At 43.2% G+C, this 21,049-nt stretch overlaps 1 protein-coding gene across 2 annotated transcripts in view; it reads right to left on the reverse strand.

The window, feature by feature from the left end:
- The window catches only part of PACC1 (proton activated chloride channel 1), a 39,031-nt gene that overhangs the window by 7,235 nt on the left and 10,747 nt on the right, over window positions 1–21,049 (reverse strand). Inside the window, exons 3-5 of one of the 2 annotated variants that reach the window (XM_075863297.1) lie at window positions 17,594–17,803; window positions 13,448–13,602; window positions 4,448–4,590 (exon numbers count right to left, since the gene is read on the reverse strand). In XM_075863297.1, coding sequence (XP_075719412.1) covers window positions 4,448–4,590; window positions 13,448–13,602; window positions 17,594–17,803 — 508 coding nt within the window. Of the gene's footprint in view, window positions 1–4,447; window positions 4,591–13,447; window positions 13,603–17,593; window positions 17,807–21,049 lie in introns of both variants that reach the window. The other variant, XM_075863296.1, reaches the window with a different exon arrangement.

Consider the following 21,049-nt stretch of genomic DNA (forward strand, 5'->3'; position numbering starts at 1 on the left):
ACAGTCATAAATCTGTCCCCTGCTTTTTGGTGATATACATGTGTTAAAAATTTCGACTGTCATGGCTGACGGCACCAGTGTGCTTTTGCTTTTGTTTGGTCGCAGGGTCGCCTAAGCATCCACTGGGACATTCTTATCAGACCCAAGGACAAAGCTCATGCTAGAGTGTTGGACTTTTTTCAGAGCCCCAGCGAAACTCTGGGTACAAATTGTGCAATCATACAGTCCCAGCGCACGATCCACGCTCCCATCCCCCCTGGCTAAAAATGGCCTCTCTTTACCTTGAAATCAGCTGATAGACCCTAAAGACCTGTTAACGATTTTTACAAGTGTGTGGGGGGGTCGGAGGGCAATGCTCTGTACTAAACAAAAATAAAAAAGTGTTTTTTTTATGGCATAAAAAATGCGATTCTGCCACAAACAAATCGCAACTTGGAAAAAATATATATACGGTATATACTTACCCAGAACCCTCTGCTTCTCCGTCCAAGGCCGGGCTGCCATTGCTACGGATAAGTATAGACTTTTTTGTTACGTGCGGTCTTCCGCAGCGGACATTGCGGCAGAAAAACTGCACCACAATTTGCTGCGGTTTTTCACTCGGAATTCCCTGCGGGGACTGGGCGGATACGCTGTGTACTTTTAGGCAGCGTATCCGCCTGGTGTGGACATACTCCAAGGCTGGGTTCCCACGGGACGGATACGCTGCGTAAAACTACGCAGTGTATCCTACTTGGAACCGGCAGTACATTCCGCCCGAAAAACCGCACCAAATTTGTGGCGCAGTTTTTCTGCCAGAATGTCCGGGCGGAATTTCCGCTGCGAAATGCAGCAGTAGAAAAAAAACAAAAAAAGGGTTCATGCTTACCGCAGCCGTTGTCATGGTGACCCGTTCCTCCTTTGCATCTAGTCCGGCCTCCCTGAATGACGCTGCAGCCCATGTGACTGCTGCAGTGGTCACATGGGATGAAACGTCATCCGAGGAGGCCGGACTGGGGGAAAAGCAGGGAGTTTTGGGTAAGTATAAATAATTTTTTGCTTTTGCCATTTTTGTGGCGGAGTTGCTGCGGTTCAAGTCGCAACACTTGGCTATTTGTTGCAGGTTTTGCATTCCCATTGGATTGAATGGGGAAAAGCCGCAACAGGAAACGCAGCGTAAATTGACAGGCTGTGGATTTTAATTCTGCACCGCAGGTCAATTTATTAACGTTTTCCCTGCGTTTTTTTCTGCAGCGTGGGAAGGAGATTTTCAAAATCTCACCCACTTTGCAGAATTTCCGCACGGAATTCCATTGCAGGAAGTTCTGCAGCGTTTCTGCTACTTTGGATCTATTACATGGCCCCGGTCTGGGTTTTGGCTGCGATCTCTGCACCCCCTAGATCTATGCCCCTGATCTAGTCCTATAAGCTGTAACGCTCAGGGTTCCTGTGTCTGTACTGAAGGCCGAGAAGATGAAGATTATGGAATGTCGCACACGAATGATTCAGAAGTCGCTCTGGTTCAGTCTATTTGAAGAAAATCATCAAGTTTGGAATCACCGGTTCATACACAGACGGAGATCAGAGAAGGTGCAAGAGCCGCAACGAGCTCGTCACCGGTTTAATTGTTTTTGAGCGGTGACTCACTCGCTATTTCAGTCTCCACCGTCTGTGGTTTTGGGATAATGAAAATAACTGTTCTAGCGCTGGAACGCGGATAATTATTGAATAATTATTAACTAGAGCGGCCAGGTTTATTTTCATTGTTCTATAAACATTTAGTAAAACCTTTGGATAAAAATTCCTCAAAGTGTCTCGGCTCATTAGCATTTCTTAAAGCGCCATTCCAGATAGATAGACAGCAACCGCAAGTTACGCATTCTATACCGATAAATCTTTATTTCTTATAAAACCTATCTAATCTTTATTAGATGGTCATCCTCCCCCCACCCCAGCACATTTCTAGGTATTGTAGCACAGTGGGCCTGACCTACAGCAGTACATCCTGAGCCTCCTGGTTCATGAATAAATTCCAGAGTTAAGCTGGCCATAAAGTTTAAATAGCTGCCGGACAAACGCTCATTTGGCTGCCAGCTATTCCTCCCGACTCCTCCATGCACACGCACGCTCGCCCAAGGGAGAAAGTCACCGCCAGACTTATCTTATAACGAACAAAGGAATCGGGAATGCTGAAATGCAACATACCCGACCCATCTCTCCACCGTTATTTGCCGTCAGGGGAGAGTCGGGACGCTGCCATACACGTTAGATGGTCGGCCGGTCCCGCTGATATCAGCGGTGTCGACCGTCAAATATCTAATGTGTATGGCCAGCCTTAGTGCTCATACACACATCCGTTTTACAGCAGTTTTGTACGGAGCCATAACAGGGCTGCCATTGAGACCCATGAGGCTTATATATATATATATATATATATATATATATATATATATATATATATATATATATATATATATCACACACACCAGGTGTATAAGAATGCATTGCTTTTAGGGGACAATATCTCTGTACAGACCTAGCCTGATGGGCAGCATGTACGGGGTTTGCCATGTGCATGAGCCCTTAGAGTGAAGACTAAGGTGGGTTTATACGGCTAGATGTGCCCATAATGAGCACTGAACTGCAATCATTACAGGTCAATTGGTGCCCGTTTAAAGGCCCGTCACACGGGCCAAAGTAAACTGTATAGAGATGAATGTATCGTTTGGTCTACATAGGAGTTTACATAATATCGGCAGCATATCCCCTGTTCCGTGTTCTGCCGACAACTAGAATTATCAGGGCAGCATAAAAGATAAAATCAGCCAATGAACGATGGTCTGCTCGTTCGTCGGCTGATCGCTGCCTTTTTAACAGGTCAATGATCGGAAACGAGTGCTTATATGAACAATTTTCCCAATCATTGGCCCAGGTGAATAGGCCTTTACATTTACAAGGGTAAAATTCTCCAATAGGATATTTGAAAACGGGTTTTCTTACCCAGACAACCCCTTTAAGTTACCGCTAGGATATCAGTGATCTATCTCGGTCTGCTTGCTATTGGGGCGGTCTGAGGACGAGGGGTGATGCGCGCACGTGGAGATGTTTACACAGATATCATTCAATGAAACGCTCCATTATCCTGCTCATCACTTCACGTCAATAACCTAAAGCCTCCGATGAAGAACCTGTGAGACCACGGAACAAAAGATCCAGTCAGACGCCGATCTACATGTATTGAAGCACAAGGCTACATTGTCTCAGCCATCTTATTACCCGACACAGGCACGCCAGGTTGTGAAATATCTGCTCTAAAATAATCATAATGCGACAAGAGGAGCTAGTAGAGGACAGGATAAGGAGGAGACCAGGTCAGGATGGGTATGGCCTTGGATTATGTGTATGTGACTCCTTTTCAATGAATGATTAAAACTGGAATTCTAGGAGTAAGGACGGATTCACACGAGCGTGTTCAGTCCGCGATAAACGTTCCGCATGTCGGCAGAATTTCCCGGACCGAACTCAGTGCAGGGAGCCGAGCTCCTAGCATCATAGTTATGTACGACGCTAGGAGTCCCCGCCTCTCCGTGGAACTACTGTCCCGTACTGAAAACATGATTACAGTACGGGACAGTTGTCCTGCAGAGAGGCGGGGACTCCTAGCATCGTACATAACTATGAGCCTAGGAGCCCGGCTCCCTGCAGTGTGTTCAGTCCGGGAAATACTGCCGACATACGGACCGTATATATCACGGACCGGACACAGTGGTGTGAATTAGGCCTAAGTCTATTGGTCCGGGGCAGTGAGCTTCACAGAATAGCTGCAGCACAAGAGAAGTCTTGCAGACTGAAGTGAGAGGCTGTAATAAGGGAAGATGAGAGTTGTAGGTCATTGTGAAGAACACTGAGCAGCCACCAGTTAACCCATCGTTGGAAAGGGATATTTTGTATTAATGACTTTACTCACTTCACGTTCATGACTTTTCTGGGGATATCTTGGTAATATTTTATGTATAAAGGGAAGCTCTGCATTTGGATATCATTTTACTGTTTAAATCTATAACGTTGCTTTATGCGTCTTGTACTGATCTTGAGTTACATCACATCATTATTCACATTTAGAGCAGGGTATAGAGTTCTGCTGGATTTAGGACAGATCTTACCTTTCCCTGCAGCCCCTGCTGTATCAGTGTCTATACGGTGCATCATCTGCTGTATCAGTGTCTATACGGTGCATCATCTGCTGTATCAGTGTCTATACGGTGCATCATCTGCTGTATCAGTGTCTGTACGGTGCATCATCTGCTGTGGTGCATTGCAGGAGATGTAATCTGAAAACGCTACATCTCCCACAACAGAGCTCACCTAAGCTGGGGAGCGTGTCCGCCACGAGTGATTCGCGGTCATCTGACATTCATTATTTTACAATGGTTGCAACTATATTTTTACATCAGAGGGACGCACACACCTGCCCAAGAAGTTCTTGTAGGAAGAGAAGAGCAGATAGTCAATGGCGCTGAAGTCTTGTTCGGTTTCATTAAGGTGGAACTGCAGGAAAACCAGTTCTCTCTTCCGGACTTCACACGGTCCTTTAACAATGAGGGCGTGCTTCTGCAAAACACCGACATCAAAGGTTACAGGGTCTATAAGAAGTATTCACACCCAACCCCTTCCCCCAACCCCCAGCAGCCTCAAATTTAAAAAAAATTACGGGTAATTAGGGGAAAATCCAAAGTGCCTGTTCCGCTTACCAGCACTGCGGCCACTTCATCCCAGTGAAAATTTGTATTTGTGATACTACCTCTTTAAATTCAGGCGTAAGACTCTGCAAGGTATGTTCATCTAAGGGGTGATCATCGATCCGGCTTTTACAAAAACCACAAAAGTATTTCAAAGTAAGGGACGCCGCCATATTCAGGTTCTCCGTCACTACGTTGCGCTGCCTTCAGATAGGGCAGTAAACCTGGTGACGGATTCCCTTTAACAATACGTTTTTTTGATGACACATTCTACATGACATGAAATAATATATCTGTGAATCTTAGTCAGTGCTGCCCTCTAGTGGATATCAAGTGAAAGGCTCCGTTCAGACGATGGATTACTCCATCGGAAAAATCCATTGCCGATTTGCCGGAGAATCCACGGCAGAACTCCAAGACTGACCCTCACATTTCTGCCGCGGTTTAGCAGGTGAACGGTCGTGGATTTGCAGATGGATTAGCCCCATTCAATGGAGCTAATCTGCATGTGGCTACCTGATGCGTTTTTTGTGTGCAGAATACGTGCAGAAATCACGTCCACAAGTGACGGGACTTCTTTTTGATCTGTGATGCAGTTTTCAATACCGTGTGTGGAAAACGTTGCCTCGTTTTAACATCAGGGCGGTTTTCCATTATAATCAATCGGACGGTTTTTATAAGTGGATTTCATCCGTATTTCGGTACAGTTTCCACGTCGAACGAAGTGTCAAAATCTGCCGTGTGAAGAGGACCTTCGGGATCAGTGCAGATGAAGCACATATTCCCGCTTTACATACAAAATTATTCTAAACACAAAGTGGAGTCATCGTGTAAATCCTTTAAATAACTTAATACCATTAGGGTCAGTTCACATGTAGCGTAAATACTGCGGATTTTCTGCAACGGATTTAATTGCGGAAAATCCGCAGAGTAATATAATAGCAGCAAAGTGGATGAGATTTGAACAAATCTCACCCAGACGCTGCCTAACCCCCCCCCCTCCCTAAAAAAACATTCATAAATGAACCTGCGGTGCATTTTTTTAATCCGCAGCGTGTCAATTGTATTTGCGTAATCGCTGCTTTTCTGTGGCGGGTTTTCCCAATTGAAGTCAATGGAAAGGTAAAACCCACAACAAATAGCAGATGTTGCAAATTTTGGGGCAGAAAAGCAGCGATCCTGCCGCAAAAATCGCAACTCAGAAAAATAAAAGGATATACTTACCCAGAATTCTCCGCTCCTGCGTCCAGCCTGGCCTCAAGGAATGACGTTTCATCCCATGTGACCGCTGCAGCCAATCACAGGCTGCAGCGGTCACATGGGATGAAACGTCATCCCAGGAGGCCGGGCTGCAGGACGTCATGACGACGGGTAAGTATAGGTGGTTTCTTTTTTTTTTTTTACACCCGCATTTTCCGCAGTGGATGTTCTGGGTGACAAAATGCACAATTTGCTGCAGTTTTTCGCCCGGAATTCAAGGGCGGGCATACGGTGTACTTTTACGCAGCATATCCACCCTGTGTGAACATAGCCTTATACTAATCCTGAGTTACAGCCTGTACTAAAGTCCACTCACATTCACAATTCTGCAACAGGTTAATCCCTTTCTCCCGCAGCCATTTTTTTATTTTTACCTCCTCGCCCTTCAAAAGTCATAACTTTTTTATTTTTCCATCGACAGCCGTATGAGTCCTTTTTTTTTTGTGGGACAAGTTGTACTTTTTATTGGTAAAATTTTCAGGTACATAGAGACTTTGTGGTCACTTTTTCAATTTTTTTTAGTCCCACTTGAACAGGCAATGATTAGATTGATGGTACAATGCACTGCGATACTTATGTATTGAGGTGTTTTGGCCTTTTTTACGTTACTATTAAAGGGGTTGTCCCAAGTTGACTCAAATTTTTTTTTTTAAACATTCTAAGCAGGAAATGAATTTTAAAACATTTGCTGTTAAAAAAAAATTAAAATTCATTTCCTAAGTGCCTTTTTTTTACACTTGATAACTCAGCAAGTGCTGGTTATCTTTTCTAAAAAGGGGCGTGAGCGGCTCGATGTCAATCAAGCCGCTCTGCTCTGCAGTGTGCGCGCTCCCGATGTTGCTAGATACTGTAGTTCTAGCAACATCGGGAGAATGTTAGTCTCAAGCGGGCATGGTAAGCCCGATTGAGACGAACTTACCGTGAATGTCAACTACACTACACTACACTACACTACACTACACTACATTTACCCCGTTTCGGCTAACAACTTCTCCCCCACCCTGTCACTACATGTAATGTTTGTAGCCGCCGTACCGGTGCTGCATCAGCACCCGGCGAACAACTAAAAATATATAAAAAAAATAAACTCACCTAAGACGTTCCTACGGCGCTCTGAACGGTCCCGTCACTTGCCATCTTCCCTCTTCTTGGCGCCGCTCGCATTCATAGTAACAATGCGTTGTGGCGCAGATGACGTAATCATATCAGGCCCACGTGATTACGTCATCTGCGCCCACCGCTCTGTTATTGTGAATGGGAGAAGAAAAGTGACGGGACCGTTCAGCTCTTCGTGGGAACGTCTTAGTGAGTTTATTTTTGTATGTATGTTGTCATGTATGTGTATATGTGCATGTATGTTTTCTTGTATGTATGTTGTCCTGTTTGTATGTGTATATGTGCATGTATGTATGTTTGCTTGTATGTATGTTTTCATGTATGTATGTTGTCATGTTTGTATGTGTATATGTGCATGTATGTTTCCATGTATGTATGTTTTCATGTATGTATGTTGTCATGTTTGTATGTGTGTATGTTTTCATGTATGTATGTTTTCATGTAGGTATGTTTGCATGTATGTTTGCTTGCATGTATGTATGTTTGTTTGCATGTATGTTTGTATGTATGTTTTCATGTATGTATGTTGTCATGTTTGTATGTGTATATGTGCATGTATGTTTGCATGTATGTAAGTTTTCATGTATGTATGTTTGCATGTATGTATATATGTATATTTGCATGTATGTATGTTTGCATGTATGTATGTTTGCATGTATGTATGTTTTCTTGTATGTATGTTGTCATGTTTGTATGTGTATATGTGCATGTATGTTTGCATGTATGTATGTTTTCATGTATGAATGTTTGCATGTATGTTTGCTTGTATGTATGTTTGCATGTATGTTTGTTTGCTTGTATGTATGTTTGCTTGTATGCATGTATGTTTGCTTGCATGTATGTATGTTTGCTTGCATGTATGTATGTTTGCTTGCATGTATGTATGTTTTCTTGTATGTATGTTGTCATGTTTGTATGTGTATATGTGCATGTATGTGTATGTATGTATGTTTGCTTGTATGTATGTTTGCTTGTATGTATGCTTGTATGTATGTATGTTTGCTTGTATGTATGTTCTCATATTTGTATGTGTATATGTGCATGTATGTTTTCTTGTATGTTGTCATGTTTGTATGTGTATATGTGCATGTATGTGTATGTATGTATGTATGTATGTATGTTTGCTTGTATGTATGTTGTCATATTTGTATGTGTATATGTGCATGTATGTTTGCATGTATGTATGTTTTCATGTATGTATGTATGTTTTCTTGTATGTATGTTGTCATGTTTGTATGTGTATATGTGCATGTATGTTTGCATGTATGTATGTTTGCATGTATGTTTGCTTGTATGTATGTATGTTTGCTTGTATGTATGTATGTTTGCTTGTATGTTTGCATGTATGTATGTTTGCTTGCATGTATGTATGTTTGCTTGCTTGTATGTTTGCTTGCTTGTATGTTTGCTTGCATGTATGTATGTTTGCTTGCATGTATGTTTGCTTGTATGTATGTATGTATGTTTGTTTGTATAAATGTATGATACTGTCTGCCCTGTATCTAAGCCAACTTTGCCGCAGGCTTCTATACATGGTATAACAGTCAGTATCACACATGAAAGTGAAACTAAGCCTACGACATGTTTTATTTCATTTTTTTTTTAATATTTTTGATTTTTTACAGGTTTGGTGTTTGGACTACGTCGGTTTCGAGGACTACTTAAATGACGCTTTTTTATTTCATCAATAAAATGGTTAATGAGGGTTGTGTTGGGGTTGCTTTATTTCAATAAAATATTTTATCTATATCTTTGTGTTTTATTTTCAAGTTTTATTACTATCACTTTAGTAAGGGCCGCTGTCTGAGTGACAACATCCATTACTAAGGGGAGGCTTAGTGTTAGCCGGTGCAGAGGCTAACACTAAACACCATTATTACCCCGGTACCCACCACCACCAGGGGTGCCGGGAAGAGCTGGGTACGATCCAGTACCCGACCATCTATTGTGATGGTCGGGCTCCGGGGCGGCCGCAGGCTGGTATTACGAGGCTGGGAAGGGCCAAAAACAGTGGACCTTCCCACCCTTGTAATGCTAGGCTGCTGCTGCTGTGTTGTATCGGGCTGGTTATAAAAATGGGGGGGACCCCACGTCATTTTTTTTTTATTATTTATTTATTATTTTTATTAAAAAGACATGGGGTTCCACCCAATTTATCATAACCAGCCACATACAACACAGTGTTATTAGCCTGGGAATGTACTAAGCCAGTGTCCCCTCCCACCCGTGTAATGCCAGGCTGCTGCGGCCTTGTATATGGCTGGTTATTAAAAATGTGGGGGACCCGTCTATTGCTAAATTTAAAAAAAAAACGACGTGGGGGTCCCCCACATTTTTATAACCAGCCCGATACAACACAGCAGCAGCAGCCTAGCATTACAAGGGTGGGAAGGTCCACGGTTTTTGGCCCTTCCCAGCCTCATAATACCAGCCTACGGCCGCCCCAGTACCCGACCATCACAACAGATGGTCGGGTACTGGATCGTACCAAGCTCTTCCCGGCACCCCTGGTGGTGGTGGGTACCGGGGTAATAATGGGTGGTTAGTGCTAGCCTCTGCACCGGCTAACACTAAGTACCGCCTTAATAATGGACGCTGTCAATCAGCCAACTGCCATTATCTAGGCACTAATAAAGTTTGAAAAAAAAGACAGACAATTTTTTTTTATTGAAATAAGAAATCCCCAACAAAACCCTCGTTAACCATTTTATTAAAATTTTCAAAAAACGTAGATCTACGCAGTAGTCCAACGAATCGAAGACGTAGTCCAATTGGTACATCAAAATCTGCAACAACATAAAAAAAAAGTTATCAATGTGAACAATACCGATACTTATACTCACCTACACACACACACACAACCACACACAAACATATACACAAACACATAAACACACACCCATATATTACACAAACACATACACACAAACATATACACAAACACACACATATACACACAAACACACACATACACACAAACATATACACAAACACATGTACACAAACACACCCATATATACACAAACACACATATAAACAAACACACAAATATACATATACAAAAATACACACACATACACACAAACATATGCACAAACACACCCATATATACACAAACACACACATATACACACACAAACACATGTACACAAACACACCCAAATATACACAAACACACACACACACAAACATATACACAAACACACCCATATATACACAAACACACATATACACACAAACATATACACAAACATATGTACACAAACACACACATATACAAAAACACACACACACAAACATACACACAAACATATACACAAACACACCCATATATACACAAACACACATATACACACAAACATATACACAAACATATGTACACAAACACACCCATATATACACATACACAAACACACACATATACAAAAACACACACACACACAAACATACACACAAACATATACACAAACACACCCATATACACACACACATACACAAAAATATACACAAACATATACACATACACACAAATACACCCATATATACACTCACACATAAACATACACACACACACACATATACACAAACACACCCATATATACACAAACACACACACACATATACACAAACACATGTACACAAACACACCCAAATATACACAAACACACATACAGAAACACACCCATATATACACAAACACACCCATATATACACAAACACACACATATACACACAAACATATACACATATACACACAAACATATGTACACAAACACACCCATATATACACATACACAAACCCACACATATACAAAAACACACACACACACAAACATATACACACAAATACACCCATATATACACTCACACATAAACACACACACACAAACACATATACACAAACACACCCATATATACACAGACACACACACACACACACACAAACATATACACACTTACCTTTAGCGGAGCGCAGACTTCTCCTTGCGACGGGTGCCTTTCCACTGCATCTTCTGCGCATGCGCCGAGAAGCGCCGAGATGCGCGTTCACGAGCAAATGACATCCTCTGCTCCGGACGCAGAGGATGTCATTACGCATGCGCGGCCACCGCTAAAGGTAAATAGCGGTGGCCGGGAACCTAGGCAACGAGCAGGATACAAAGAGGGACCGACCGCAACTTCAATCAAGAATAGCAAGAAAACGACATCGCTGGACGACGGACAGGTAATTAGAATTCTTCTTATTTTTACATGGGGGAGCTTTATAGCTCCATTTATCAACTTGGGACAACCCCTTTAAGCTCTACCTCTTGCAGGAGGAGACGGATGGTAGAACTGTGGGTCTTCATTAGGCCCCCAGGACAACCATAGGCAGGTCAGAGGTGACAGAGAGGCTAACATCTAAGATGCCACGGTCTCTAAGAGGTTAAATGGCTGGGATCAGAGTTATCTCTGATCCCAGTCATTAGAGCAGGGTGTCAGCGGGAATGCACAGATGACACCTGCAGCGCCGGGGCTTTGTTTTACTGATAAGGAGCTACATATCCGCTGTATAGACATTGAATTAAAACATAACATGACTAAGGGAAAGTCTAGGAATTTGGTGGAGAGTTTAGAAAACCGTATAAAAGACATCAAATATAACATTGCATAACAATATTTATAATTATTTCTGGAAGGATTCCAATTCTATAGGTCATCAAACATTCAACATTAATAGGTCTCCTGTTTTTACCGTCAGTCGTAGTACACCTGACCCCAGGGTAACCACCTGCCTCCTGCCCATTGGAATTCACAAATCCAGCTGGGTAACCACCCCAGCCCCAAATGCCAATACAAAAGGAATTATTATTATTGCCAAATGTACCTGCTTTTCCACAAATGCCTTCAAAGACCCCTCCTTCTCCTGCCGCAGCGACATCCGGTTGATCAAACCAATAATCCACTTTTAGAGCGGACAGAGAAAACTTCTTGCGGCTTCTTCTCCCGCTCAGAAAGTCCCCCCCACCAAAGCGTTCCCCTATATACCTTCCCTCCCTCCTCCTCCTCTCTCACGTGGTTCTGCCCAAATGAACCCCTTCAGTACCACCTCTTTTACTTCCTACTCGCTCTTCATTCTCCCCTTGTCACGCACTCCCTACATCACCCGGTTCACACTGGGGCTTACTTCCTGCAGCCACCACTAGGGGGAGCTTACCGCATACGGTTCTTTCATTGAGTTAAAGCTGCTCTGTCACCACATTATAAGTACCCTATCTCATACATAAGGAGATCGGCGCTATAATGTAGAGAACAGCAGTGCTTTTTATTTTAAAAAAACGATCGGTTTTCACCTCTTTATTAGCGATTTTAGATTTATGCTAATGAGTGTCTTAATGCCCAAGTGGGCGTGTTTTTACATTAGACCAAGTGGGCGTTGCACAGAGGAGTGCATGACGCTGACCAATCAGTGACCAATCAGCATCGTGCACTCCTCTCCATTTATTTAGGCAGCGCATAGGGATCCTGTTAGATCCTTATGTGCTGTCTTATACTAACACATTAACAATACTGAAGTGTTTAGACAGTGAATAGACATTCCACGGGATGTCTATTCACAATCCCTGCACTTCATTACTCTGTCTGTGGTAGTTACAGCAGAGGACGCGTAATCTCGTTGTAACCTGTCATTTACCGCGTAATCTCGCGAGATTACGCGTCCTCTGCTGTAACTACCACAGACAGAGTAATGAAGTGCAGGGATTGTGAATAGACATCCCGGGGAATGTCTATTCACTGTCTAAACACTTCAGTATTGTTAATGTGTTAGTATAAGACAGCACATAAGGATCTAACAGGATCCCTATGCGCTGCCTAAATGAATGGAGAGGAGTGCACGATGCTGATTGGTCACTGATTGGTCAGCGTCATACACTCCCTGTACAACGCCCACTTGGTCTAAAGTAAAAACACGCCCACTTGGGCATTAAGACACTCATTAGCATAAATCTAAAATCACTAATAAAGTGGTGAAAATAGATTGTTTTTTTAAATAAGAACCATTACTGTCACCTACATCACAGCGCCAATCTCCTTATATATGAGACAGGGCACTTATAATGTGGTGACAGAGTCTCTTTATATGTATAAATAGTATGCAGTAATCTTCGGATGACAGGAGGGCGGACATTCACTTTAAGCGACACGTATGACAGATTGCAGCAATCGGATTCTAAGCAGCAACTATCAGATGTGAACGGAGAAGAACTCAACATCCGTACAAGATAAAAGTAAACCCAAATTTTATATACATTTAAACATTTCAGTAATCCTACTTCTTCCCCCAATTATGTTAATTCCCTGGTGATCGTTACCATTGTCTGGTTGGTGAACGGATCGGTGTAGTTAATTGTCTGAGTGACGCAATGATTATTCCCCGGCTGACCTGGATCTTTTAGCGGTGGAATGTGGTCGTACAGATGATGTTCACAGCTCAGCAGCCGAGCTTTTCCTGGGTAAATGGCGATACCTGTAATAGATAAAATGGTGATATTTAGAGGAAAAAGACATCAACCGCACAATCCACAGTATATACGTTGATCTGAGCCGCTAGGCATAATTTAGAAACATGAACATGAGGTTCTTTGTAAATATTTTGATCAAACTGTATAAGCCCACTTGCCACTTCACTGCGACCTCTCTAAAGTGGGTCCCTGCTCTAGCGGTTGCAGCACCGCATGGCGGCCCCCGCCACCGCAGCACCGCTCCTGCAGAGGGAGCATCCCAGGGGCCCAAAAGCACCCATGCTAACAGACCGTGCCAAGCCTCCTTGGCTCTGGGCCACGTCCCCCCACAAGTACAGCACTGCAGCAACAGACACCACCATACAGCACCACAACATGAGGACAGATGGAATGAGCTCACCTTGCCATGCGCCCCCAGTGGCCAACTGAGAGCACAAGCAAGAGCAGGAACACTTATGAGGTCATTCCTGGATTAAAATCAGCTGGGTTTTTTTCAAATGTGTGGAGTGCTGGTCCACAGGTCTAGCAGAATAGTCAGGTACAGGAATGACAACCTCACGCTGAAGTCTTATAGTGCAATGAATTCTGGGATTGTAGGAGATGGAGTCTTTCTAGATCGGACTATTGTACAGTGCCTGTTGTAAAAACGACATCTCCCACAATGCATGACTGCAAACAGTACTGTGTAGAGACACTGAACCAGCACTTCTCCAACCTACGCTATAAGTGCCTGTCAGACACCTCTTAAAGGGGTATTCTGGTTACAACAAGTAACCCCCTATCCGTAGGGTAAGGGGTAACTTGCTCATCGGTGGGTGTCCGACAGCTTGAACCCCCACCCTTTACGAGAACGGGGAGCCCGAAGTTGCCCGAACGCCAAGTTTGAGCTGAGCAGCAGGTCACTCATACGCACTGCCGCTCCATTCTTTCTCTACGGGAGCTCTGGAGATAGCCGAGTGCAGTGTTCGGCGTTTTCCGGCATTGCCGTAGAGAACGAATGGAGCGGCAGTGCGTATGAGTGACCTGCTGCTCAGCTCAAACTTGGCGTTCGGGTAACTTCGGGCTCCCCATTCTCATAAACGGTGGGGTTCCAACCTGACGGACACCCACCAATCAGCAAGTTGCCCCTTATCCTACGGATAGGGGGTAACTTGTAACCGGAATAGCCCTTTAAAGGTTACGTACACCTTTTAAATCGTGTTTTTTTTAAATAAAAATGTCTATCAGTGTTTTGTGCAAATTTCCAAATACTTATTAAAAATTATTTTTACTTTTTGAGATACAGAGGCTTTGTTTCCTGTATATAGAGCAGCTGTATCTAGCGCGGAGACTTGTATCCGTTAGGTCAGCGGGACTGACGGGTTCAGCGTCAGCGGGTCCTGTGTGTCAGGATTGAGCTATTACCGATCACATCTAAGGTCATGATAACAGGTGGATCACGCAGGACCTGCTGACACTGAACCCGTCAGTCCCGCTGACCTGACAGATTCAGGTCTCAGCGATAGATACAGCTGCTCTATATACAAAGCAGCTGTATCTCAAAGACTAAAAATTATTTTTAATAAAAAGTATTTAGAAAGTTGCGCCACGCACATTTTTATTAATAAAAAATTAATTCATTTCAAAAGGTGTATATAAACATTAAGGCCACATGCACAACGACCATAGTGGTGTTCACGGCCCCCGATTTGCGGCTTGGACAGCCGCGGAGTGTCATCTGCGGGTCGCCCGCAATTCCCGGGCCGTGCACATTCATTTCAATGAGCCCGGACAGCAAAATGCGGCCCATATAGGACATGTCCTATCTTTTTGCGGTCCAGGCTCCCGGGCAATGCACGGACTGTGGAAACCACGGTCGTGTGCATGGGCCCATAGAAATTAATGGGACCGCAATTCACACGCACGTTCGTGTACATGAGGCCTAACTCTTATGTTACCTGTACCCAATAAATATATTTTCAGCTCGTCTATTTGCTAAGCAGCAGCCTAAATACGTTTGGGATGTGGCCGCTATTTAGTGGCAGGAGATGCGGCCTGCGGGCAGTAACACACAATCCGCACTCTCTTGGGTTCCAGTGGGGGATGTATCTTCCTTAAAAACTCAGTCGAAATCCCATAATGCAATGCACACTTGGTTGATGTTTTTTTCAGTATCAGACGACTTTACCGACTCCAAACACTACACCCCCCACAGTGAACCACAGCGGAGTTTGCTCTTTACGGACACTGATCCAGCAGGGACTGCTGGGAGATGCAAAGTCAGATATCTCGAGAAGTAATAGGAAACCAGTGAAGATCAGTACAAAATAAGTCACATTATTTGCCAAGGCCAAATCTCGTTTTTACATGAAAAACTGTTTCTTAGGCCTCATGCACACACCCTTCACCGTTTTCACGTCCGTTTAAAACGGATTTGTGTGTCCATTGTGACATCGCAAAACAATGGAAGTGTGCATGGCCACATAGAAATGAATGTGTCGGGGTGCTATCAGTTAAAAAAAACGGATGGCACCCGGTAGAAAATAAGTGAAGTGGGCATGACGTGCTCCGCAGGGTGTACATTGATTTCTATGATCAGGACGGACGCCCTAATACTGTCGTTTGTGCATACGTTTTGTTTGCTCACGTTCTATCCTCCCCCAAGTCCTAAAAAACAGACGCTTTTCAGTACTTTTCCAAAACATATACGTTTTTATTTGTATTGAAGTCAATGGCGACGTATGCAATCTTAAACCCTACGTCAAACATATAAGTTTTTGTTACCATATATGGGAAATCAGCAAGATCATGTGACAAAACAGCGCCACCCCCTCAGAACTGGCCCCAGAAAACACTACAGCCGCTGCCGCTCCCCGTATACCACAAACGTGTGCACAAAACGTGATGTGAACTGAGCACTAAAAAAATAATGTCAAAGAGACACAGGCAATAATAAAAGGAGCGTGCCGAGGAATAGAAACTTCTCTCCACCCGCAGAGCTGAAACGGACACCATCTACAGGCAACGATAGCTCAACCAACGTGTCAATTATTCATCAACGTTCCTACCATATTGGATAATATCCAAACTTCTGCTCACCCGCAAAAGGAAACTAATAGAGAAGACAGCCGCCCTGAAAGTATGTGACCCCCAAATTATAAATTAACACAATCATAAAATAAGAAAAAAAAAAGAATGAAATAAAACAAGGGTGAATTTCTCCAGATAAGAATCTCATGTTATTAAGTCTTAGTCACCTGAGGGATAATATGCAAAACATTATATCAGAAATGTTCTCTTGACGTGATATCAGAACCTGACGATTATTCAGAGATGACTGATTATTTTTTATTTTTTTTTAAAGAGGTTCTTCAGTAGCTGCAGTGTGTATTGTCCAGTAATGCGCCCCGCCATAATACACATCTCAGATGCCGAACCTCATAACACACCTCAGCTGCAGCAGAACACCATAATTCACACCTCTGCTGCTGCAGAACATCATAATTCACACCTCAGATGCTGCAGATCATCATAATGCACACCTCAGCTGCTGCAGAACATCATAATACACACCTCAGATGCTGCAGAACACAATAATACACACCTCAGCTGCTGCAGAACATCATAATACACACCTGAGCTGCTGCAGATCATCATAATACACACCTGAGCTGCTGCAGATCATCATAATACACACCTGAGCTGCTGCAGAACATCATAATACACACCTGAGCTGCTGCAGAACATCATAATACACACCTCAGCTGCTGCAGAACATCATAATACACACCTCAGATGCTGCAGAACACAATAATACACACCTCAGCTGCTGCAGAACATCATAATACACACCTCAGCTGCTGCAGAACATCACAATACACACCTCAGCTGCTGCAGAACATCATAATACACACCTCAGATTCAGCAGAACCATGAAACGAGGCATGATATAATATTAACCCTTAGTTCTACTACATGAATTACAAATTGTGACGATAAACACATCAGTACACTCACCTGGAGCCTCGTAAACATCAACCTCTTTGTATGAGACGGACATGACCGGGTGCTTTAGCTTATCCCTGAAGTCCGTTATGGTTTGATAGACCAGGAACACAGCTACACCCATCAGCAGCAGATAGACGAAGATCAGCAGCACAGAGAACACGTTCTTCAGACAAGTCCTGCTGAACCGCACAGAGGGGCTGCTCCTGTCCAACTCTCGCTCTGCTGAAATGCAAATTAGAAAAGGTCCAAAAATACTTACTATTATTGAAGGAATTTATGAATTAAAAAACGTGAGAAACTTTTTATATTTTACTTCTATACGGAGATGTGATCACTCGAAGTTACAGGCCCAAAGCCTGAGGCTGCACTAGAGACATGTGCCCTTCTGATTTCGGTCAGGTGCAGTGTTACCGCGGAGACCTAGTGTGGCTCCACATTGATGTCCCCACATTTATGCCACTATTCAAGTCAGGCTGTATTTGATGGTGTGGTCATTTATTGCAATGTGAAAATATATTTGTTACGTCTATGCTGAGACATCACCAAATAGATATTAGGAAAAAATAGTAGTCGAGGCAATTAAAAAAGTAGTGGGACTAGACTGAAATAACTGGAGAAGCCTGCTGAGAGATTCGGATGATAAAGGTTCCTGTTCTGACTTCTGTCATGTGCAGTGCAGTGATGTAGACGTTGTGTGGATCCTTTTACGGGACTGTAATATTGATGGCCAATCCTTGGAATAGACTAGGAGTATCTGATCAGTGTTAGTTTGACTCCAGGCAGTCTCGCCGTATAGATGCATGAAGGGGCCGCGGCGCTCCGGCACCATTCATTGTTTACTCAGGCACAGCGCCGAATAGTTGGTTGTGGTTGTGCCCGGTACCGCAACTCATAGCAGCTCAGTCCCATTCAAGTAAATTGGACTGCGCTTTAGTACCAGGTACACATACAGCCAAATGTACAGGGCATTACACAGTGTCTATTCCCACAGCACCCCAAAAACAAGAGCCACTGCTTGTAGCCGCACTCTACTCTGGCTGATAAAACATCTAAAAGAAAAAAAAATCTCCTAACCTGACAACACTGGCAACTAGAGCAGTCACAATAAGCTGATATTTCCAGTTCTGTGTAGCTCACTTGCCTGCTTTACTGTGTAGCCTGGGACAGAATTAGCAGAGTTTTGGTTTTTTTAAATTTAGAGAACATAGCAGCTTTGGTTCTTACCAGATTTTTCTGGCTTTATGCGGGAGAGCTGAAGATGGACCGTAGACTATAATGTTTTTTTATAGCTATTTTTTAGCCACTATTTACAGCTGCCGTATGGACATTGACCACTAAGTGGTGACTTTGCCTAGTTATGTAGCGACAGGCAGGCAGGCAGATGTGTCACTACAAAATTTGCTACGCAGAAGTCTGGGAAACCTGGGTGACAACCACTGTGGCAGCTGTAATTCTAGTCATATCGGTTGTCACTCAACTTAACAAAAGTGCTCTTCAAAACCTGAATGAGAAACACCGATCTCCCTACTCCATGACAGAAGCTTCTTCAGTGTCCACAAGACAGTCCCTTAATATAGAATAAAATGGCGGGACTGCCGTCTTATGCCGCTGTGACATCCTGATATATGATTCTGTTTCATGTATGAAATGACAGATTGAGGCAGAATGGAACAAAGAGGATGTTGTATATGTAAAAGACTGGTTCAGTATATCATGCAGGCCTGTAATACACAGACTGTATATATTAATGTCGTGACTGTGGTTTGGTTGTTTTCATGGTGAAATTCAGAAGATGAAAATATTTTAAAATTGTGGATTTTGAATCGTGTAAATGAATATTTGTACAGGAGGTTTCAAAGCTTTTACTGGAAAATCTGCAAAATGTCCATGTTTCCTTTGTGCTCAGGACACTTCCATGGTACCAGCGCATGATTTGTATAATTTATGAATCACATTTAAACATGTAATAACATGAAGACTGCAGCCGCCACTAGAGGGAGCTGATTGCATACGGTTATATTATTGAGTGCAATGTATAAACAGTCTGCAGTAAGCTCCCTCTAGTGGTGACTGCAGGTAGCAAGAATTGTATCAGTAAACTTAATATCAATTGAGGGCATTTGCAGCTCAGTATCAGAAAAACAGAGCTCCGGTCTCGAATATAAGGATATACTAAAAAATTGATTAACACAATGTTTGACCTAAAAACGATACAGGATTAAAAGATGGAAATTCCCTTTAAAAACCAAGATTCACCTTGCAAGAAGCTTTAATAATAGAATAAGGAGTTGTACTTTTAGAAATATCCCTACAATACAGTAAAAAGGTTTTAATCGGGAATCAATTGGACCTGTAAGTTAATGGTGTACTAAAGATCTAGATTAAGACACATAGACAATTACACTATATGGCCAAAAGCATGTGGACACCCCTAATTATTGAGTTTAGATGTTTCAGCCACCCCCATTGCAAATAGGTGCATACAGTAAAGCACACAGCCATGCAATCTCCATGGACGAGACATTGCTAGTAGTATCGGTCGTACTGAATAGCAAAGGGACTTTAAACGTGGGATACCACTTTTGCCACAAGTCAGTTCATTACATTTCTGATCTGCTAGATCTCCCCCGGTCACCTGTAAGTGCCGTTATTATTATCTGCTAGATCTGCCCCAGTCACCTGTAAGTGCTATTGATTGCTGCTAGATCTGCCCCAGTCACCTGTAAGTGCTATTATCTGCCCCAGTCACCTGTAAGTGCTATTGATTGCTGCTAGATCTGCCCCAGTCACCTGTAAGTGCTATTATTATCTGCTAGATCTGCCCCAGTCACCTGTAAGTGCTATTGATTGCTGCTAGATCTGCCCCAGTCACCTGTAAGTGCTATTATTATCTGCTAGATCTGCCTCAGTCACCTGTAAATGCTATTGTTGTGAATTGGAACAGTCTACCAGTAACAAAAGCTCAGCCACGAAGGGGTAGACCACACAAACTCACAAAGTGTGGCTGCCAACTGCTGAAGTGTGTTGGTGTATAATAATCACCTATCCCCTGTTATATCACTTAGAACAGAGATCCACACTGCCCCTGGAAGCGACATCAGCACTAGAGCTGTGCGTCCGAAGCTGTGCCTAATGCCAAGCGGCGGCTGGAGTGATGCAAAGCACATTGTCACTGGACTCTGGAGCAGCGTGTTCTCTGGAGTGATAAATCACGTCACTATCTGGCTTTCTGATGGAGGAACCTGGGTTTGGCGGGTGCCAGAGAACGCTACCTACCGGAATGCATAGTGACTATTCTAAAATCTGGTGGGGGATAATGGGGCTGTTTTTCAGGGTTTTGACCCTAATTTCCAGTGAAGGTTAATGCTCAGGTTCCCATTGCAGACTATACTAGTAAATGCCTGTGTGCGTATGTACATGCAAGTTGTGTATGTATAATTATATCGAGGTGTCCAGGTTACCCCA

Source organism: Rhinoderma darwinii, chromosome 4 (genome assembly GCF_050947455.1).
Source record: "Rhinoderma darwinii isolate aRhiDar2 chromosome 4, aRhiDar2.hap1, whole genome shotgun sequence".
Taxonomy (NCBI): Eukaryota; Metazoa; Chordata; class Amphibia; order Anura; family Rhinodermatidae; genus Rhinoderma; species Rhinoderma darwinii.